The 23,897-nt window shown below is 35.7% G+C and overlaps 1 protein-coding gene across 1 annotated transcript in view; it reads right to left on the bottom strand.

Moving 5' to 3' along the window:
* KCNN2 (potassium calcium-activated channel subfamily N member 2) overlaps window positions 1–23,897 on the bottom strand; it is a 71,936-nt gene that overhangs the window by 21,298 nt on the left and 26,741 nt on the right. Inside the window, exon 4 of the mRNA XM_030968565.1 lies at window positions 4,701–4,842. Within this exon, the coding sequence (XP_030824425.1) occupies window positions 4,701–4,842 (142 nt within the window). The remainder of the gene's footprint in view (window positions 1–4,700; window positions 4,843–23,897) is intronic.

Raw genomic sequence — 23,897 nt, 5'->3', positions numbered from 1 at the left:
TTCAGGACTCATCCCAGAAGACATGCAAACAATGTTAACTACGCAGTTAGAATCTACTTGTTTTTCACCTCTTTTTTCTTACAATCTAACAAATAATAAATTTCAAAAATAATACAGTTCAGATTTGCTACTCAAAAACAAATAGGACAGTTAGAAACTGCTACTCTAAGTGCCACATTCCTATGTTAGATAGTTCTCTGTATTTGTTGGTAAGACCAGGCTGTCTACAATTACCATTTGCACAAACATCACAATTAAGCCTTAGATGAAGAGTCCTCTGTTCTTAAACCAGAAACACCTCATCCTCATCACTTTTTTCATGATTCATAGGAAAGAAACTGTGATTGTTTAGAAATAAATGCAGACTTCCAAAGGACACAAAACCTTCAGCATGAGAGGATTTAAAATGAGATATTAATTTTTGATTCACCATTTGGAACTAATAAAAACTATTGTTCCTAAAGCCAGATTCCACACACTGACTTCATTGCAACTACTCTGATAAGAATATTTCATCTGCATGAGTGGTCTTCAAATACTGTAGTTAAAAGATGCTACTTAAAAGTTTTCGCAAGGAAAAACTCAAATCATGTCCACAGCTATTGCATACATTTAAGAAACTTTCTGTATTTATTTGGTTCTTTCCGAAGCCTAATAATCTCTTTGAAGTTCATTTCAACAAGAGAAGCAATTAAAGTATAATTTCCACATTAGCAAAGCAGACACTTGAAAAAACATCTATTTCATTTAAAGAAAAATTCATCGAGCTATACCAAACCTACTGCATCCTGTGACAGGACAACTGCAATTCATCCATTTTATTTGCAGCAACATAGTTTTGGCTTACATGTCTGCTTCTAACTGTTGGTGGGTGGCTTTGCAGGAAGATTCTGCATCATAAACTTTGCATCATACAATAAAAGCACCACCTCACCACATAATGCTGCATCTAAAAGGAAAAATGTCCTTCTTAAAACTTGTAACACGTCCTTGTATTTGCAGTCAGAAGAATTGATTGCCCTTGTTTTATCTTGTGTAACTGCAAAAACTTACAAAGGTCTGCAAAAGTTATCCATCTCACAGTCCATAATTATGAAGCTTTCCATATCTTCTCACACTCCCCCTTACCAATTTCGACAGAACTTCTTTAAATTTTTGCTAACTTCATTAATCTCCTTATAAAGCAGGGAAAATTTTGCAAACCACTCCAAGGCCCAAAATGCAAAAAGCCATTAAAAAAGTGGAAGTGCTGCCTACACAAGCAGCTCCACTTAGAAACCATACAAGGACAGTGTTCCACCTGTAGCTGAGATCACCTTGCTGACGAGCATCTGAGAGATCTGACTGGATGGGCACTGACAACCGGGCATGGCAGTTCCCGTAAGCAGAAAACATGCAAATACAGTACACCAACAAGCTGCACAGCATGGCAAAAATGCCACAGGTCTCCCTCTTTCCTCTCTATCCTGCTCTGAGAATAGTGACAGCAGCTGTATGTGTATCCATCCAACACACTCTTCCAGACCTACCTAAAGTACACAAGTGGCAGAGAATACATTTGCTTTCAATTTATAGCCCAGCTGGCCCACAGTCCACTACTGCTGCCTAGTAAAGTTTCATTGGAAAAACACAGATTGGTAATTGAGTTGAGGCACCCAGTTCATTTCACTTGCTTGACTGTAAAACATCTCTGCATTGGCTCCTCTTTGTAACATGCTGTGTCAGTATTTTTATGAAAGTTTAATATATTTAAGTGCTTTGCAAGATCAAAATGTAAATGGTTCCTATTTTTTCATTGTTTGCTTTTTAGTTCACAGGATTGGGTTTTTTGTTTGTTTCTTTGTTTGGTTTTTTGTGTGTGCTTTTTTTTAGTTTGTTTGTTTGTTTTTTGGTTTTTTTATTTTATTTTTTATTGTTGTTGTTTTTTTGTTTTATTTTTTTTTTTTTCCAAATTTCTCTAATACATTAATCAAACTTCTTTGCTATCTTACTGTCAACAATTCTCAAGGCATTTTTCCTTTTGGTATAATATGAATATGTGTAAATATTTTCCTATTTTCCAGCAGTGTGCATTTGTAGAGTTTAAAAGGTGTCACTTTACACCAGTGACCTAAGAGAGCAATAGTTACAATGTCAATCACCAACACAATTTGGTGCCAACAGCAGACTGCACAAAGTCCACTTCTGAGGCTGGAGTACAAGGCAGAACTCAGCCTGAGCACTCCCATTTCCATTGCACAGAAAGCAACTCCTGAGGCAGAAGTAGGAAGGTAGACATGGCACCAGGGTCTACCTTCCTACTTGATCCCTAGGGATCAAGACACCAAAGTAGGCTTCCTTGGGCCACCAGTTCCACAAAGCCAATATTAATTCTTCAGCTGACTGTGTAACTACTCTTGTATTCACAAGTATTTCTATTTATTCCCCCTACCATCCATTTTACTAGGGACCTTACCCAAAAGCAAACACTCAGCAGTATTTGGCATTGATCACATTAATCCAATGCATTTGCTGCTTCAGATGCTAGCGAATTACACTTTACCTCTTAAAACCAAATATATATTTTTATTTTACTAGATCCATTCAACAGTTACCTTTGTGTGTCTTTTAATTAGATCATCAATTGCTCCTATTGAAATAAAAATCACTAGGTCTGTTCTTCTAGAATTTTATATTTTCCCCAAAAAACATTAATTAGTTACTGTACAAGTTTCAGAAGAGTAATTGGTTTTAAAGAATGATATTCAAGACCTGTAAACTTTTTGGTATTACAGGTTTGTCTAGAAGATAGTTCATTATTATATTTACTGTGCCATACTTCATCCTCCTCAGGTCCTTTATAAAATCAAAACAAAACAAAACAAAAGGCAAGTACCAAAAAACCCAGAATAATTCCAGTATCTGACTTTTTCTCATTGTTCCATGTTTTTTTATCTCAAAGATTACTTTAATGTAGTTAGTGGTTAGGCTTTCTATTGTTTTACCTATCATAACACAGCAGCTACTTGGCTCGGTTTTTTTTGTTAAGAATGCTTTCTGTCTCTGCAGATGTTTATTCCAAATTCATTACCACGACATCCTGATTGGAGCCTTTGCTCTTCCAAAGCTGCTGCAGAACTTATAATCACTAAAAAAACCCAATCAGACACATGAAGGTATCATGTATACATTTTACAAATCTCCCAGTTGTGAAAAAGAGATGCCAATGTTCGAAAACTGTATGTATAAATCCATACTTGGCTTTTCCATGGAAGCAGTGGAAGTGGCTTTGTATGAGGATTCTATCAATTCAGCAATCCTTGCCCTGCAAGGTGGCAATAAACACTACTTCTCCATCCCTTTTCCTAGTGAATTTATGTCCACATTTCATTCTCTCTGGCATCAATATCCAACGCAGAAAGGAGCAAAGGTAAACACCCCAGAAGATGGCAGATTTGAGCTCAGCCAAGAGCCTTTAAAAAAGCCCTGTGAGTCCTTCCTCTGCTTTTAGCCTGTACCTTTCAACTCCACTGCAAACTCTGTAAATATGCATTTACCACCTTTTGCAAAATACACTGGAAATCTTTATCAATCTTTATCAATAAAGGTCAATAAACTGAAACCTACCAGGTTTTTTTAAAAGATTATTTTGAAGCATTTGTAAAAAAAATCCTTAAACCTTACAAAAAAAAAAAAGAAAGTTTTTTTTCTCTCTGGACATAAAATGTACACTTATTATAAACGAATCTTCTATCAACCTATCTGCTCAAAAGGGACAATACTTTGATACCATTTGCTTTCAGCCATAATCCCAATATAGCTGTTTTAACAGAGGCAGATTACTTATACATGAATTACTTATAAGCAGTGGCAAAAATTCAGAAGCAAGTATGTATCTTATTGTTGCATACTGTACATACATGACAATCATTCAGCCTTTCTCATTCACAGGGACGTTTACACAGAATTTGGTACAAATAAGGGTGGCAGAGTCCAGAACTTGTTTACATCTAATTTACTGTAGATATCTGTAAATTTCCCAACATTACAATACATTGCCTTACTCCCTGCCCAACCTTGACCAAATGGTGCAGTACAAAGAATTAAAAACAGACATGAAATACACTTAATAAATATATATTGAGCATGCACAACTAACAATTGCTGCATGGTATCAATGATAGCAAAAGGTCTTACTGTGCGAATAGCACAACATAATTCCACTTAAAGCAATGGACTGCTATGAATAATATGTTATTAGACTCATAAGAAATAGTAGAAAACTATGCTCAAACAAAAGAATTTTAAGAATTTAGCCACCATTATGTCTCTTTGTGATTAATTTTAAGAAACTCATAAGAAATTAAGAAATTCATAACTGAAGATCCGTTATTAGTACTGGTCCAATTATACATGCCCAAAGATCATCAAGATGTTATGATATCTCAACATTTAATGGAAGACTTTACTGAGATTTCTGAATTATTTCAGGGTGCAATTTGTTTCTCTGTATTTCATTACACAGCTGCTAAATTTTTGCTTAAAGAAAAAGAAAACTATTTTATTACTAGGAATGAGAGACTTTGGGTATGGTCTGATTAAGTATATCCTCTACAAGACAGCAGATGAATACTTCTTTATGACTACCAAAAGTTTTTGGCTTAATTTCAAATTAATTAAAAGCAATCACAATCTCATATCCAGTTAACAAATTCACTCACCATGATTCCAGTAAGTAAACAGACCCCTTTTCCACAGTATGTATTTGGTACCATATCCCCATATCCAATGGATAGAAAAGTTATTGAAATCAACCACATTGCTCCAAGGAAATTGCTAGTAACATCCTGTTGGTCATGGTATCTGAAAAGAAGAAGAAAACAGTTTCTTTATCAAGAAAACATTTGTTAAACTATTGTGCTCTCTGAAAAAAATGCATTGACTGGTCCATACAACCATTTTTGTTACAATCTCATCTTAAAAACAGCTATAAGGAATTAAATATAACTCAAATACAATTACATGAGCAGTAATGGATCAGAAGATATAAAAATAACACCAGTAGTAGAAATGGTTTATAATTCAGTATTTGGTTATTACTGTAAAGCAGCAGAAATCAATTTGTTTTTAACATAATCTCTTCGCCAGGGGTACAAGTCCTGGTAATGCTCTGCAGTAGCATAAGACACCAGAATACCACAGTTGCTGCGGTCTGAGGCAAATATGAGTCAGAAAGGGTTGTGTGCACAACCAGACAGCAGAGTATATCTTCATCTCCTTGGCCTGAACGCAACTCTATGATCAGAAATCCAATCCTAAAAGAACACATAAATGCTGACTTAGACAACCTGTGGTCTTCTCTCTCCTTCTACAAGTTCAAGGTAAATAAAAAGTATGCCATTGTATTTCTCACCATCAAAAGATGTTTACCTTAAAAATAGCAAAAACTCCCTTTAGTGTTTAGTCAGCTATTATGTGATATTTCACAATGTGCTGTTTCTTGACTTAGTTTCAATATTATAGTAGAATATGGTCATTTTTCCTTTCCAAAAACTGCCAAGTTTAGATAAATAATCTTGTCTTCACATGACATATATACTGAATAGAAGGTGAAGATACATTTTATGTTTAAAAACTTGTTGTCACCACTCACTCTGTGATGGGAAAAAAAAAAGCCTAATAGCCTAAAGTAGGGTGGAATTTTGCTTCCTGGACAGGGCAGCCCTGCCATAGAGACTATCTGCAGCAGCCACTGCAGACTCAAGGTTGCAATCACCCCTGCAGCTGCTGTGAAGCCTCAGGGTAACTAAATGCTGTTAGGTTCCCCAAGGGTATTATTTTAGCCAGTCCCTAAATCTGTGTCTCACAGGGGGTCACAGAGGGCCATTTATTTAATTAGTTCACAAATCGGTAAACAACCTGCTTCCCACAACTGAAATAACTGCTTCTGTTTCCTTCCTTTCCGGACTGCAGTCTCCGTGACGGACCAAGAATGCAGAGCAAGCACACAGGCACTCTCAGGAAATTCCCTGTTCTCACACTTGTAAGATATTCACCATAAATGTCTGCAAAATACTATCTTCAAAGTCCCACATATGCTCTGATGATTACAACAACATAAAAGCTCTTTGACTGCCAGAGACCACAGCAATCACTCCAATCAAGTCTGTTCCACACTTCACCTGGATTTTCCTCTCTCCTGGCGTCAATGTTGTCTCTCACATACTTTGTGCAGATTTTTCTGTTTTGCCTAGAACAAAAGCTAGAAAAATGCAGTAAAAGCCCATATTTGGAGGTCCTAAGGACATCAGCAATGATAACCACAACAGCAAAAAGAGTTAAAAAAACCCGGCAGATTTAGCTCATGACCACAGATGTTTGCATATAGCAAACCACAATCGGACATTGGTTTTTTTTCTAGACTGCACTAAATGTTAGGGATTTTAGTCTCCACTTAACAATCGTAGCAAGCAACAGCTGTGAAATAAATATATAGATACAGAGAGAGAAACACATTTGTCCCATCTAGGAGGCAAGAAGAAAGCCTATGTACCTACCATGCTAATCCCTACAGAGTATAAAGTAAGAGATACGATCCATAGGGTCTGGATAAACTTCACAGAAGGATACTAAAGCTACAATACATTCTAAGGTTAGCAATTCAGGCAAATATTAAGAAATGCCCACACAAATATTTATAATACATTTCTTTAATGCCTCTCTTTGGATTTTGAACCTAATCATTTCCATGCTTCATATGACTGAAAACAGAACATTCAAAGACAACTCACTAAGTTCCAGAAATAAATAACCCATAAGAATATTAAAACTACTTTCTTAAGTCTTGAAGAGAAAGAGAAGAGAAGAGAAAATGGGAGTCTTTATCTGCTTATTCTCCTTTACCCATGTCAGAAAACACACAAGCCAACCTACACATAGGTTCTTTAAAAAAGGTGACATAAATTTTAAAAGGCACATCAGAAGTTTTACAAGCTTCATCGGAGACATGGAGACAATTAAGCTTCCCTAGATGAACTATTCATTAAAGCTATCTACATCAATATCTGTTAGCACAATGCAAGGACCTTTTTCAATGTTTCCATCCTAGTTGTTAGGTCAGGCGTCCTGGATTTCCTATTCAGAGTATTTCACCTAGTTATGATTTTAAGGCTATAGTTCAGCAATCAAATGTTCCATGTTTAATTTAAAAATCATCACCAGTACTTATTAATGAATATACTGTGATTAAGAATCAAAGGCTATGGGAGGACATGAAATAGTTGCAGTTATTGCTGCAACTGCTCAAGCACAGTTAAGCATGCAAATTACATAATTTGCCTAATTTAATATTACAAAAAAAACTAAAAACTTTTTCTCTTGCAACTGTACATGGAAAGTTGAAGGGCTGACTTCTCAAGTTAAAAATCTGTAGGTAAAATTGAGACAGTAGAAAAGGGTATCACCCTCATGATAATCCTGTAATTTCTTTGACATATTTTTAAGCAGGTAGTTTAATCTTGTCTCATATATTTTGTAACCTCACTTAAGATTTTTGAATCTCTGTGGTTAGCAGCTCTGGTACGTGTCTACATCCTTTGGATTTTCGTAAGATTACTGCTGTGTCAGCAGAGATTTCCAAGTACTTTATAAAGTCATTAGGCACCACTATCATCTGGGACTCAAGCGTGAAGCAGGAAAGTTAGGACAGTCTTCTGCTACCCTGTGTCCACAACCAGGTAAAAAAAATATTATTATATCTGCATCAAAGCAGGAAAAGCAGCATCTTAAGAAAGTAGTATTGCAGAATCTTTATTTGTACAGTCATGGAAATCGCTAAAAACTAACATCAGAGGCATTTAAATGACTTTCTTTTGAAAAAGGGGAAAGAAATCAACCCACTGCCCTTAGACATGTTTTCAAAGCTATCCCAGCATCAAAGAGTGAACTTCTCCATTTATGCAGGGAATAGCAAAATGGTCACAGCAGAAGTTAAACTTTCTCATGCTTTTCTATAAGAGCATCTCTAATGTGTGGCTCTAGAAGTCACCAGAAGACCACATAAAAGCCATTCCTACAACAGTATCTTTCACCACACCACTGAGATTATCCCCAGTAGAGCCAATTCCAGGGGACATTACAGAAAGCAGAAAAGCCAACCACACCAGCACTGGAGCAGAGCTGTCTTCCTCTCTGTCAGTAATCACAAGCCACTACAAACATCTCCTCATTCCAGCTGGACTGTGAAAGACAGCTTGGGTGTAACATATTCCAATATTCAACTGTAGTTTTCCCAAAGTACCAATTCCCTTTACATCTGAAACTTCTGAAACTCAACAGGAAAACACTTTGCCATGAAAAGCAAGGAAACCTGAAAGCTCAGAATTAAAGAAATAGAAACAAAGATTTCTTTTCAGTGAAGAGTTTCTCACAAAGCAGAATCTTGTCATTACCAACCAAATTCCAAAATGGAAGCTTTGTTGTCATAAATTCTTATTTATATAAAGGTTTTTATTTATGTATTTGTTGTATTTTTTAAATTAGTCATGGCAAATATATCCATGTAAATATTTAAAGCCCATTATTCTTAATCAATAAAAAGTTGGATAAGAAAGACTGTGAATCACTTGAAGATAAGAAGTAGTATTAAACTGTATTAAAACTGCATCTATATACCGTTTGATTTTCTTGATTACACCCAGCCTCACACAGCCGCAGAATAAAGGGTCATTTAGAAAAGCTATGTATTCCTGCAATGTACAAAAATCATTGGCTGAAGTCACACAGGCATAAGAATTATTTATCACACTTCTTTTCTAATAAGGGATATGTCAGCAGGCAGGCAGTGCTGCAGCTGGAACACACTATTCACCAGGCAATCATCATCCTGTGAAATACCACCATCCAGTTCTCACCAATCAGCATATATAAGTCTTGACACCACTCTAATTTAAACCAAAAATAGCTGAATGATTATATTTGTGAAAAAATAGCACGGCTCAATTCCTTCTCAAGCCAAACTGAGTGGGAGTTTTACAACTCATCTCAGAAAAATATAAATATATTCCTCAGGCAACAATACTGCAGCAGCTTTGTTTGTCAAAGAAATATTTCAAATTCTTTATCAAACAGCAGTCTCTTTCTGCTTTCACTGTTAGTGTCATGATTTCAGTACTGCTTCCCTTCCCTGTTTGTATGTGATGAAGTTTCATTCAATTGGTAGAACATCTGCTTTTTATCTCCACATAATCATCACAAATTCACATCTGGACATCTAAGACACATTCATCTTAAAAAGATTAATAATAAGTAATGAAGTATAACATTAAGCTTGACCACCGGTGCATTAATTCACACTCAGCTGTTCCAATTCAGTTACTCTTGTCTCCATGAACAGCCTCTGATACCTTTGCTATTTTTAGTTTTGCCTCCTTGAACAAGTCAAGGAAAGAATTAAAAATTATTGAAAAGATGACCATTTCTGCTGCTTTTACCATAATCAAGGAGAAAGCCCTGGCAATGACAATTCAGGCTGAGTTTTTTTTTTTTTTTTTTCAAACGTTAAAATCTTTTAGACTATTAACAGCTGGAAACAGGCTTATCCCAGTAAATCAGAAACTTGACAAGGCTCTGTTGAGAAACTGATTGATCTAACCACCTATTAGAGCTCCCCCACAGTATCAGACCATTCTGTTACTGTCTTTTTAGTCTCAGTAAGATGGTTAGTACCAGCAGCATTTTATCTGTGATGATAGCAGAGATGTCTTTGTACTCCTTCTCCCTCCCTCCTTTTTAAAAGAAAGGAAAGAAGAATCCATAATGGCACATGGAAGGAACAGTGGGGATGACTCCAAATATCCAAAGTCAACGGAAGAAATTTTGCCTGCCTTGATGGGCTTAGGATCAGAAGGGCAGCTTGGAAAAATGTATGCCACTCCTCTTTTTCCTAACACTGCTGTTGATGTCCTCCAAATATTTAAGAAGAGCAGCAAAAAATTTTCTTGTCACAATAACTGTTTAATGGAAGTGCAAAACACCACAACAAGTGCCTGCATTTCAAACATTAGCAGTTGTGAACCCAATCAAAAGTAATGGGTAAGAGTCAGTTGACTGGATTGCTTCTACCACAGCCAAAAATGTTCATGATTTTTCTGCTAAGAGCATTTTCAGGCTCTTTACAAAAAGCTAATGAAACTAAGAAATGTGAAGTATTCTATGTAATTAGCATGTTATTTGATAAGATGAATGAAAAATATAATCTAAAATAAAACAAAAGGACATGAGGAGAAAAACCAATACAAAATCAGATGGGTGAGATAGTATGTTTTAAGAAATTTTTCCATTATTTTTAATATAAACTATAGTTTAAATATAAGGGTAAAGACATAAAATTACTCCTAGCCTCTGTCAGATAGCCACCCATCAATGCTTCAGCAACAGATAACCCACTAGTACAGAATAAGAAATAAGAATTAAATGCCATTTTTACTAAGGATGCCAAGCCTTTATTTGTATTCCACTGGTGGCAGCCTTGTCTTCAATGGTGCTGTAAAGAGCTAATGCTGTGCTAAATCACTATACCTGTGAATATTTTCCATCTTTCCAAGAGAAGCCACTCAGTTACAAGCAAAAAAGCTGCTGAAGCTCCTTAAAAGTACCTGACCATTTTTTTTTTTTAAATGTGCTTTCAATAATAGTGTTAAGAATGTTAAGGAGAATCTGTTGAATCAATTCTGTAAGTATTGGGAAATTGGGAAAGGTTTAAATTTGTGACAGACAGCAATCCACTAGAAAGAATAGAAGTAAAGATAGGAAAGCTCAGTATCAATGTATTAAAAAGTAATCCTGCAAATAAAGTGGTGACTACTGCTTCAGGTCTTGACTATGTGAAAAAAATAAATGTCTCTTATCAAAGTTTCTAGAGAGTTTAAGGAGAATTTTTTCTTGCCTCAATTAAGAAATGCACCCACCTCTCCTCAAGCCCCAGTTTTGGTACTTATCCCCCAGTACAGGCATATTCTTACTCCCACTGTGTTCTTTTCAGCAGTTTCAAGCTATTTTGTTCCTGCAGTGGCATAACTGAAGTTGTGATTTGTTGTGACTCAGCAGAATAAAGAATATACCTGAAGCAATTGGAAGGCTGTACAAAAAGTCTTGAGCTTTGACTACAGATATGTTTTTTTTAAACACATAATATTACTGTTTGAAAAACAATTAGACACCTAAACATGGCTCATTTTAATGAAGTTAAATGTGCACAACGGAACAGAATGTAAGGCATAGAGGAATACTTCTGTATCTCCCAGAGGTGAAAGCTGGGACTAACAGTAGCAGTTGTCACAAAGGTTCCATGACTGATTCTTCTCATTTCAAAAACTTACAATAATTATTCTGTGTACAAAATTCTGCTTAATCTTAAGTATTTGGATGAACACATTTCATTATATTCACACCGTCTTCCTTCAGAAAGATCTATCTTCATGTTGCAGAGCAGGGTCAGGAATTCAGCGTTTGTCAGCTCTGTTTCTTTACATTTGATAATATTCTGTCACCAATAAAAAGAGTTTGCACGCTCCAAAGGAGGGCCTTTAGATTTTAAAAACTCAACTCTCTAGCCTTTCCCAGTTTCTATATACACATCCAGACTCGGCAGAATAACTAAGCATGCTTCACATAACTCAAGCTTTAAGAGGCAAAATCAGACTCTAATGGTTGATATTAGTTGCTGGATCAGGAATAGCAATCAGCACCAAAACAGTATGGTATGAAAAAATATCCTTACTCATGGACTTTGGCACATGTATTACAATGTGCTCTGCAATTCCATAATCACATGTGACTTTTTGGTCTTCACAAAAAACACATTAGTATATTTTCCAATGGAAAGCACAACTGGTCACAGCATAAAATACCTCATTGGCATAGCATTTTTAGCCTCATTTTTTTTTGGAAATGAAATATCATGTTTTAATTTTTCATAGCTCTCTGACAGACTCTTTGGATGAAGTTAAGATTTTTTTTTACAGCTGATGATTATTTTGGTGGCCTTCACTTTGTAAGATCTCAGCTCCCAACTTCCCAGTTTGATTAGCCTGTATGCCCAAACCTCTGGCTAAAACCCAAACTCATAGTCCTCTATAATGACTCGCATGTTTAAAAATAATTCTCTTAAATTAGACATTAAAAAATTGCATAACACTGAAATTCTTCATTTTGCCAAAAATAGTGGCATATCCGAAAGAGGCAAAATAGCCCCTTAAATGCATCAGTACCCATACATGAAACAACATGGAAAAACTTCTTAGTGAGCAAGCAATACATCAGGCTTTCCACAAAGCACAGGAAAAATGAGTAGTTGACACCCTTTTATTACTTTAGCTTAGTGAGGAGAGCACTGACCATGGGGAGTGAACTTGTTGTCAAGCTCTTCTTAAGCACAAAGCTGATTTACATCAGCATCTTCATCTCACTGTTCTACCTGTTAGTACACAGGCTGTCAAAGTATCTAAGAATATGTTTTTGAAGCTATTTGAATTTGAAATCAAATTTAAAATGACTCTTTAATTCAGTGGAGAGACATACTGTCTGAAAAGCTTGAGAAAAAAGCTGATAAAAGGAATGTGTATGTTAAAATCGTTGACAAGCCACACTTTGAGTAAACATTAACTCTGCTTTGAAAGCAAAATTCAACAAGTAATCCAGAAAGGACAGTGACTGCAAACACACTAACTATGAGAAATAAAATCTGAAATATCCAAGAGCTGCTCCTCCTGTAGTTCTGTATATTATTTTTATCATAAATTGTTCTGTAAAGTAAGCTACTATAAATATGCAGTTAATGTGATATTAAAATATATGAAAATGGAAGAAGGAAACTGAAGCGAGATAAGCAAGCTTGAGGGAAAAATCCTGTTTTTCAATACTTTTTAATCTTATTTTAAAAGGCATGCCTGCATATTTATTTATACCCATATTTTTCACAAAATCTAATCACTAAAATTTGTCAATACAATGAGAAGGAATTTTATTTTTAAAGTTTGCTTTGCTTTAATTTTTTGAGGTCTGCAAAAGCACTGGCTAAAGCTGTGTTATGATAGAAATATGAATAATTCAAAATCAAAGAGTTTCTTAATGAGCTCTGCTGTGAATCATTGATTATATTCACTGGCAACTAATTCTAACCGTTCTAAAATTCTCCCTTATCTTGCATTTTGCATTTCCTCTGGAGATACCCTGTCACTATTTTATACCTGAACCTCTCTCAGAAGGAGGAAAGATTTTTTTTTTTAATTGAGATTATCAGAATCAACTGATATCTAATGATTCTGAATTAGTTTTCTGAAGAAAAACTTTAGAAGTAAAGTTTTAGAAAGTACAAACAGAATTAATCACAACAGACTTTAAATGAAACATAACTTTTTTTCTGACATAAAACAGCAGAACAAGGTAAAAGTTAGCCTTTTATGGAAGGAGAAAACAGGAGGAGGTGAAATTACATAGCAAAGATTGTGCTGAGTTCTTAAAAAATATTTTCTGGCAAATGGAGCATTCTGAATGCATTTTTCTCTAATGGAACTAATTTACCGTCACAAAATTGATTAGTTCTGTAGCTGATGTATTACCTTCAATAAAAAGAACTGAAGCACAAGCTCATGGTCATAAAGCCTGCTGGTTTGGGGTTTTTTGTCCAAAGTTCACTAGGATATCAACGATTTTACCAACATATGCAAGTTCTCTAATGTAATGGACATTGGGAACAGATGACTAAAATAAATTAAAATAAATTAAATTAAAATAAAATAAAATGAAATTAAATGAAATAAAATAAAATAAAATAAAATAAAATAAAATAAAATAAAATAAAATAAAATAAAATAAAATAAAATAAAATAAAATAAATAACATGCCAATAACATGCCAATTCCCTTTCCTTTATAATTGAAAACATAATACTGGATTCATCAAAATGTATGTTCTGGATAAACTGGAGAATAAAACTGGTTTAAATAGGACAGCAATTTACAAATACACATTTTTAAAAATCTAGACAGAATTAATTTTGTTTAGATCATAGCAGAAGCCTGCAGTCAGTCCAAGTTTCATTGAGGTCCTCAGAACTAGGGACCAGTTTACCACTCTGTAGCAGGAACACTGATGCAGCTATATACTTAAATCAGCCAAATTGAACTTATTATTGATTAAATTTTAATTTATTTTATAAAAAGGAATGACTGTATTTACACTTTAGCTTCTGTAAGTCACTGCTTGAAACTAAACTGAATATTTCTAAAGACAATTCCAAAGCCAATGTCTGTATACTTTTGAGTCAGCTGAAAGTTGTACCAGATCTCACTAACAGTTCATTAGTAAAGTATTGGGGACTACACCCTTAATGTTCTGAAGCGTAAAGTATAAAAAAATAACCATGGATTGCTGAGTGGGAAAAGAAACAAAGAAAGCACTTGCAACAAATATTTCCCACTTACTTTTTACATATGAAATTTCAGCATAAGATTGTAAATATTTAAGGAAAAAACCCCAGGGTTCTCCCTTTTGAAATTTTGTACTCTTTGTCAAACCAATCAGAAGGCTAGGAAAATTTACTAGGAGTAAATTTTTGTGATTAACGTAGAGATGTTCATTTAGAGGGATTGAGAAAGGTTATCTACACAGAAGACACTCCTGTGACTCTTTCACCATGTCTTACAGCAGACTCAGCTCACACGGACCAGCTACAGGATGGACTTCTGCCACAAGGCCCTCAAGGGAAATGCAAGTTGAGAGAATACCATTATTTCAGATAGGCTAGAAATAATGCAATAGGGCTACATGTAGTACTTTACTCTGGCGTGGTAATAAAGGAACACCATCCTCATTTGCTTATACAGACCTCTGCAGTGTCACATTTGAAGACAGATGTGTTGCCCACCTAAATGTAACCAAAAAGAAAAGGCTTAAGAGACCTTCACCATAATATGTTAAATATGCTAGATGCAATTATGGTTTTCTTTGCTCTGTTTTAGGCCTTGACATGTTGTCACCAAATTCTGTCATACTGTCAGTGTAAGATTATATGTAGTCTGAACCTTGCACTTTTCTCCCCCCCCTTAAGTCATTAAAAAAGAATAAAATTTGATGTTTTGCTTGTCAGACAAAAAAACCTTGCATTTTCAATCTGTTTTCCATTTGTTTTCAGTACAGAATAACTTTTGTAGTGATCATCTTCATTTTAATGACATTTACCAAAAACAAAGGATCTTGTACTATTTTCTCTGAAGACCATGAACATGACAGAACACTTTCTAATGATAGTTTTTTTTTACCAAAACCATTTTGTTGCCTAATATCTTGGCCTTCATTCAAGACTTTCTGACTGCATTTTAACTGCTTTCAATGAAGCACTGAAGAAAGAATGAAATTCTGTGCCCCGAAGGAACTTAGGCAGATGACATTAAAAAAAAAAAATCCACATATTTTCACTCTGTTTTTAATGGAGGGGAGTACTCTGGTTGGTGTGGCAGCAGAACTTACCTTTTGCACTATCTACACTTGAAGCATGTGTCTTAGAGTCTGTATGTAAAACATGTTGGAAGAGTCCATTAATAAACCAGAAATTATTTAATGCCTATTGTTTACACCACTGGCAAATTCTATGGAATCGTACAGCAGATATGTGAGTTATCTATGTGACTTTCATCCTTCAACTCAGTTCCTTGGTCCAGATGTAAACAGGCAAGCACATAATCAGGGACTATGCTTAACTAAGAATGTACACAGTGGGAACACTCAACTTTGGGACTGCTGTCTGTAACTACACTGGCTTGTTAGGAAAACTCAATTTAATTTTAACTCTTACTAATTATTCTTTTTTCAGAGTGTTTAATGCTTCATAAAGGCTGCCAACATAATTAGCATTAAATTACAACAACATGCTGGAAGATGAGATGTTAAGCAAACTTGAAATCTAATTTACAGTGCTCTCTTAGCCCTAGAGATGAGATGAGTTCACTGATGGGACAAATACAGAGAAAGTGAAATATGCACAAGCAGGTCTTTTTCTAGGAAGAATGGTGCTCTTAGGGAGCTATTAAGCCTCCTCTATTCACTTGTTTGACTTGCAAGATTTAAAAATACAAGAAAACTCAATCCAGTTGAAAAAAATAATCCCAAGCATTTTTAAGAACTCCAAATGTGACTGGAGAGCTACAACTTTATGGTATTTTAACTGTTTCAGTTGCCCTGCTTCATAAAAAGTATCTGAAATTATAACTTGAAAGCAATGCAAAAAGTAACAAAAAAGAGATATTTATCTGGGGCTTTCTTCCCTCTTCATTTTAAATGAGAAATGAAAAATTTCTTGCAGGTCAAAGACACTTTATTCCATTAGCAAAAGAAAGTCCATGACATTAAAGAATAAAGTCTGAGATCTCAGCATATTTGTTTTGAAAAAGAAAAACTAGACACTGAGCTGTAGATGTTTGTCTCATTTGAGTACAGGCCATGTCATAACTAAGCTGTATCTCTGAAGCTACAAAACTTTCACTTTAAAAATGTATAAACAAGGATATGTTGTAGATAGATAGATAGATACATGGATGTATATACAGAAAAACTTTCCTGTAAGAATTCAACTACATTTGAGTGTTACCTTTAAAAGAACTCAAAACCATGATGTGACTAAAAAAAAATTATCTTTCACGTTTAAAAGAAAAACCCCTTGGTTTTCTTTAGATGCATCCTTTGAGTTCCAAAAATTCAGTCATGACTCCCTTAAAGGAGGAGAGGAAAAAGAATTCCAACTGTATGGGTTAAAGATCCCTGGAAAATACATGAAATCTATAGTCTTTCTTTTCCATGATGTACAGCTTCATTCAATTTGTCTCCCAGATTCTGGAGTCCTGGCTAGAGAAGTACATGTGGAGCAGTGCTACAGCCACAAGGACTTCAGCAGGGACTGGCTTACCTGTTCTGAATATCCTATCCAAAAGCATGAGAAAGAAAAATGTAAGCATGCAGAATTTACAACATTTCCTCTATTTTCATACCTCTCACCTGGTTTCTCAGAATGAGTATATCTAGATTGCACCACGACCTGCACAATAATTTGAAACAATATAAAACATCAGCACTGCAATCACACTTTAGTAGAATCCTTTGCTTATAAAGTTCAAATAAATTTTGTTATTCACAACAGGGACATCAGACCAAGCAACAGCAGTAAACATGATTCTATGTATGACGTAATCACAAAGAGCTTAAATGACTTTGGTCAAGGTCACAACAGAACTGTAGGTCGGATTCCCTAGCTCATGCTATTTCAACAAACAGAACACCTTTTTTGTCAGTAAATAATGCGGTTATTCACAAAAAAAATGCACTGTTTATTGCTTTTGTGATTTTACACATTATTTGTATATTTACCATACTTTTGTTGGTATAATAAAACCTTCACTCCAGTGTTATATACCACTAAAAATGCTACTACCACTCTTACCTCAATAACGGAAGAGTGCTAGGGTTGATCCTACTAAAACCAAGCTACCATTTTTGCAGTCTACATTTTTGTTTTCCTTTGGAAAAAATAAAAGAAAATAAACCAATAGAATGTGTAATTCCTGGTACAGATGGCTGTGTCTCCTGCAGATACTAGCTCAGGACATAGCATCTGCTTCTTTGCCTATTATCTGTGCTAGACGTGATTTTCTAAAAATCAAGAGAAATCATAGTCCACATCAGAAATACAATCACTGAAGGACAACAGTGTCCTGCTGAGGTACACTGACTGCATCAGCAGGTCTTCTGCCTCCCAGCACACAAGGAACAAGGAAGGCGACTAATGTGATCTGCTTGCAAGGAGAAAATACCCCTCTAAAAGCAGTATTATTAAGAATTATCATGCACATTTTTTTGTTAAATCCTCGTAGGCTTGGGAAAGGATGAAAATTAATGCAGAAGGTATTACTGAGAGGTGACAAGTATCAAGGTGTTCAATTAACTAAATGTAACATATAATTTGCCTTTAAACGCCTTGGGAAGAATCTACTGCGAAAGACTGCAATTTAACATCAAAGTTTAAACAGTCAGGGTTACAATTTTAGAAGCTCATTAGTCTGAAGGTGTATCGTGATTTTCTGAAAAGATGAATGATTAAAAACAGAGTTAAAAAGAAAATACATTTGGGCATGAATACTTGATCTGAAATCTCTGTTCGATTTTAGGGAATGTTGTATCTCTGATTTCAGACTGTGAGAAGCTTTGCCAATTACATCCACTGCATTCTTTTTAGTACAAAATAATAAGAGGTCACCTTTAACTCAAGGAATTAGAACATCAAGTATCTTCTTTCTGAAATGCAGTGAAAAGATACATTGTTTTTATTAGAAGGCTATTATTTACTGTAAATATTTTGCAAGGTTGTTTTTCACATGTACTACTGCCTGCCCAAAAAATGCACAGTCCAGCTCCTGAACTGACACTAAGGTCCACGTATATATTTCGGACAATTTTGGACAAGTCAGGCCAATTAAACTAGTGTCTACAAGCTGGTAAATTCAGGTTGTTCAATAAAAACAAAGAATGCAGTGACTGAAGAACATGGAACAGAGGTTAATGTCATCCTTCTGTAGCTACCAAAAGCAAGCCTGAATCTTAATCGTTGCACTTCCAAAGAGCACCTGCAGCAGAGTACACTCCATACCCTCCCACCCCACTGCAAGCCCAGCAGCTGGTGAGGCATGTGTCACAAACCCACTGCCAGGTTCCTCCCTCACGCCCACTTCAGACAACTGCTGAATTCAACACAAAGCAACTGACCCCGCTGGCACAACTGATTATAACCAAAATACCTTCCATGCTCTGCTGTACTTTTTGCCAGAGCTGACCAAGACAGCAGCTTCTCTTCTCTAGAACTCATGTCCTACACCCTCTCTGTATGTACTAGAAAGGTGACAGCCAAAAAAGGAACACATACTCAGGCAAAATCATCCTCTTTCCTCAAGCAGCATTAAGTTGCAATAAGACTAAAATATTGTTTCTTGCTTCTACATAAAATTATTCAATTTAACTTTTATACAGCAACTGAGGAAACAATGTATTTTGACTCTTTGATGCTTTGTTTCATTAAAAAAATATCCAGACCTTATTGGACAGCCAAAACACAGACTGGCTCATAGTTCTTTCTGTAAACTAGGGCAAGGTACTCCTTCTAGGTGTCTCTTGTGTTTATTAAAAAGATAAGAGATTTTACAAATAATAATTAGGCACTGGTTAAAGTCTTATTTAAAAAAATGGCACTTCCATATCACAGAATTGTTAACTCCTAAATAATTTATCAAGAGTTATTCAATCAGCACCCCTTCCTGAACATGCATTTTTCACGGCAGAAGCTAATTTATGAGATCACCAGGTTACAGGTTGAACCATATAGTTTTGACAGCTGAGTCCCGAACTTTTAAAGTTTTTTAGCCACATTTCTGTTAAACTGTTTGCTCTACTCTGCAATGACCAGAAGCTCACTACATTAAAACCATGTCCTTTGTATCCTTCCTAGTCTGCTGCTGGATGTTTCCTATGAAAGAAAAACCCAACCAAATATAAAAGGATTTGAAGATAACAAAAATAAAATCCAAGTTCTGCTGCTGTGCTCAAGCAGCAAGATACAAGTGTTTCATCATATTATAAAATGGATATGCATGTGTTAGCAATGCCTTGGGTAATAGTCACTCATTTTTGCTTTAACTAAAAGGAACTGTGTCAAGCTCTTCTTGAAAGGTATGGTCTATAGCTCAAGGATTCAAGGTCACTCCCAATGTGGAAAGGTAAAGTCCTAAAGAAAAGGGGAAAAAAAAAAAAAAGAGGGCCAGCCAAGCCAGTTGGTCTCACTGGAAGCTGGAAGATCCTCCATGCATATCTGGAGAAAACATATCTGGACAAAAATACCACAGCAGCATGGCATGGGTATGCAGCAGCACAAAGGGAGCTGTGGAGAACAGACATGTCCTGCATGGCCAGCAAAACCTCTTTTGGTGTCTTACTGGGCTAGTGACTGTCCTAATGTTTAGTCTAGTAGTCCACTAAATTCCATCTTGAGCTTTTGGATATTTTACTTCTAGTAAGTAAAAATTGCTTTGCAGTTTCAAACTGTGTATATCTTGCTTGTAAGGTCTCTTTGCACCTGTTGAAGATTCACAAATAACCTGCTGCAAAAGAGGAATGACAGCACAACAGGCAAGGAAACTGAAGCACAGGTATGGTATAGCAAGTGAAAGCCCTTGGATTGCAGAGCTGCTGGTGGAAAAGCTGAGTTTTAGTAGTTTAGCCTTATAGAAAATCCTGATCTTTGAAAAATTAAGTTAATTTATCCAGTCCTACACATAACTTTCAAGTCCCAGGTTTTTAAAGTTCTTCTGCCTTGTACTCCAAAACTGCCTACAGCTCAAGATATTTTTAATGCAGCCAGTCTAATAGACAAAACAAATGCTATGGAACTGCATTTATATCTAGTCAGGTTTAAAAGTATTAAGATATTCTTTAACATGACCAATGGCCTACTTTATAATGTCATCAAACAAAATAAGCACTGGTGAACAATGTATCATTGTACTCCTATGCCGGGGACACACAATCTTGAAGTCTGGCATACCTGAAATATAAATCCCATTCACTTCATATTAAGTGAATACTTTTTTATATTTTCAGCTGACCATGTTTGTCATAGAAGACTACATTAACACTAATATTAATAAAAATCTTCTGTTCTGTAGTTACACATTTAATAATTTTTGTTTATGTATTAGAATATGTTTTATTGTTTTAAAGACAGCATACACTGGTGTTTACTGCTATTTTCACATTTTAAGTAGTCTTTTGCAAGTCAAAGTTATTCGTAAATATTTACTTAATTCATAGAATAAATAAAAATTTTAAAAACAACCTCCCCCATAAGCAAAAAACCCCAAAACATTGCAAAACCAATTTCTAGGCCTATATACAATTCCTGACACCGATACTTAAGTTTGTACCCAAGGCTCATGTCCACAATTTGACATGATTTGCACAATTACCCCGGCAGATGCAATCATTTCAGCCCCACCATCAAGGGACTTCAAGCTAATGCAAGCTCACTGGCTTCCACAGAGTCTGCACCAGGTTTCAAACCAGGCTGTAGCCCCACGGCACTGACACCCTCTGTTTTCCTGTGTGTTCTTAACCTATTCAGGTACCTGCTGCTCTGGAACATTTGGAGTACTTTTTACCTTCACTGCAACTTCCCAGCGATTAGGGACTGATCTCTCTTGCTGTCAGTCTTGGCAACAGAAGATACCCTTAAGCCCTGAGTCACAAGCACTGTATATGAAGTACAGTACAGAGACTTCTCCTTAGTGCCCAGCTGTTCCAATGCAGCCTGAGGCGAGACTGCAGTGCTGAGCACGGAGCCTGCACGTGCCTGGCAGGAGCACACCTTCACTGACCAGACAGGGTACTCGGAGGTCCCACCACCAGACCAACATAAACATACTCCCCTCTGCAAGTGAGACCATGGAGGTGCTTGCCTCAGGCTTCTCCACTTGAGGCAGGGAGTACGCAGGGAAAAGAAGCCAGCTAGCAGGGCACAATTCCTGCCTGGGCAGTGTTCTCAGCACAAGCTGTCAGCACAGTCAGCATCCATCAAAATTGAACAGTTCAGCTTAAACTGCTCTATCACCACATGAAGGCATCATCTTCATCTGAACACCACCAGCCTTCAAAGTGTTTAGCTCCCGTTTTTCCTTACTAGAAATTATGACATTTATTAGTACTGCCGTATCATATATGTAAGTGTTATTCTTGGACACCACTGTGCTGAGCAGTGTGCAAACACAGTTCAAAGACAACCCCTGACCCAGAAAATTGCAACCTAAATAATCCAAGACACTTGTCCAATTCACATTGCAATGATGCCTTCAATACCCAATTAATATACTTCAATTCAGTGAACTGCTCTTGTGGAAAGCCACAGGAATTTTGTCAGTGGATTTCATTTATCACAGAAAAAGGCTTAAAAAGAAATATTGGGTATCAATCTGGGTTAGAGAAAAACCAACTGCAAGTAAAGTCATGTTCTATTGTCTCAGTAAGAAATGTTCTAGATTGATCAGCCTGAGCTCTGAACTAGTATAATATCACTGTTCTGGGGAGCACAAGTGTAAATGAGGACACACAGCAATACTTACTACTTCTAAATGATGGTGCAAATCTCTTACTATCTCAAGATCAACTGTAGTAAAAACTATAGCTGATTTTGAACTTTTAAAGAAAAAAAACTACCCAAGCAAGAAAAATCTGCTGTTGAGAGAACAAATTAAAAGGGTAAAATCACAGAAAAGGAAAATAAAGAACCTACAAAATATAGAAAAAGCACCTCCTCATGTTTCCCACCATAAAACCACTAATTCCATTGAATTGCACAATTTCACAACACTATCTATATCCTTGTATGGACCTCATAAATTTGAATTTTTAGGGCTGAGTTGTAAATTCCCAATAGAATCCACTCTTCAATATCTAAGGCTAGAGTCAGCATATTGGAAGCTTATTCGCAGTGAAGTGATAACCATGGCCTATGCTCCTCACTTTGCTCAAGAAGCAAAAGAGAACCAGTAGAAAACCTTAAATTCACACTTCAGGGCACACTTTTCAAAGACGTTAAACTGTTGGAGCAACGAATTCTATTTTGAAGTGACAAGACATTGCTTTTTGCTTCACTATGACCCTATTTTATAAGGACTGCTTTTGGGGTACTATGTCGAATAGCTTTTACTCATTTTGAAACAAAATATTCTGAATAGTTTAAAAGGCTGGCCAAGAGAGGGAGGAAAAATTTAATTATCACATCTAAAAATATGAGGATCAGAATATATAACTTTGGACCCAGTAATGAAATAATGATAAAAAAAATTCCATAAATTGCTTTCTTATCTGAAAGAATTCGGAGCACGTACAACCATTCTTACTGACCAGAACACAGACTGTTCTCTTAATAATGTTTTATAGATTCAAGATTAATTACAAAAGAATCTTTTCATCCTTGAAAGCAGGTAAGTACTGCCCTGTAAGTATTTTCATTCTTTTCAGACTTTTCTGCTTAGAAAAATAGTTTTCACTTTGCTTACTATTTTTGAACCGTACATGAGTTCTTCCACTTCATTCTATTCTACAACTGATATATATAAGTCCTTTGTAAATAAAAGAGAATTTAACCTAAGAAAAGTTTTCTTGCTCTAGTTAATCTGAAAGACAGATAATTTTTTCTTCAATTAAGCAAGCAGTTTGGGGTTTTTTGCTTGTTTTTTAACTTTTTGTCTTTTGCACTCCCTTCCTCAAAGTTGGATCTGCTATTTTTGGACTACAGAAACACTGATCTCCTTTGGCCTGATATATTTTTCTGAAGGAATGACTATATCCATTGACACTTCATCAGTTATTGCTACTTTCCATATTTATAAGGAAAATTCTAATAACCTAAACCAATTGAAGAGTGTTCTTACTTATATCCCAAAGTTATTTTGCTGAGAATACACAAACAGCATTTTCAAAGGGAAGGAGAATATGCTTTAAAAAAATAGCAAACTCTACATGCATCAGAACAGGTGCATCTGCTTTCCCCCTTAAATATACATAACTGTTTTGTTTTCAAGCAAAAGAACACATTATTTAGATATTAATCCCTCTGGATACACTTAGAAAAGGAATATTTTATTTAGATTGATTGCTCTTTTTTGGATCTGGGTTATGCACAGAAGTACATTTGCCAATGTACTTCTGTGAGTAGATTCCCTTGTTGCCTTCATTGTATGGTTAAAATAATGGATCTGATGGTCTATTTGTAACTTTTGCAGCAAAAATGCAATTGGTTACATGTGGTTTTAATTATTAATTGCTTT

Source organism: Camarhynchus parvulus, chromosome Z, assembly GCF_901933205.1.
Source record: "Camarhynchus parvulus chromosome Z, STF_HiC, whole genome shotgun sequence".
Lineage (NCBI taxonomy): Eukaryota > Metazoa > Chordata > Aves > Passeriformes > Thraupidae > Camarhynchus > Camarhynchus parvulus.
Note: the sequence above shows the minus strand (reverse complement) of the source record. Positions and strands in the feature narration are given on the sequence as shown.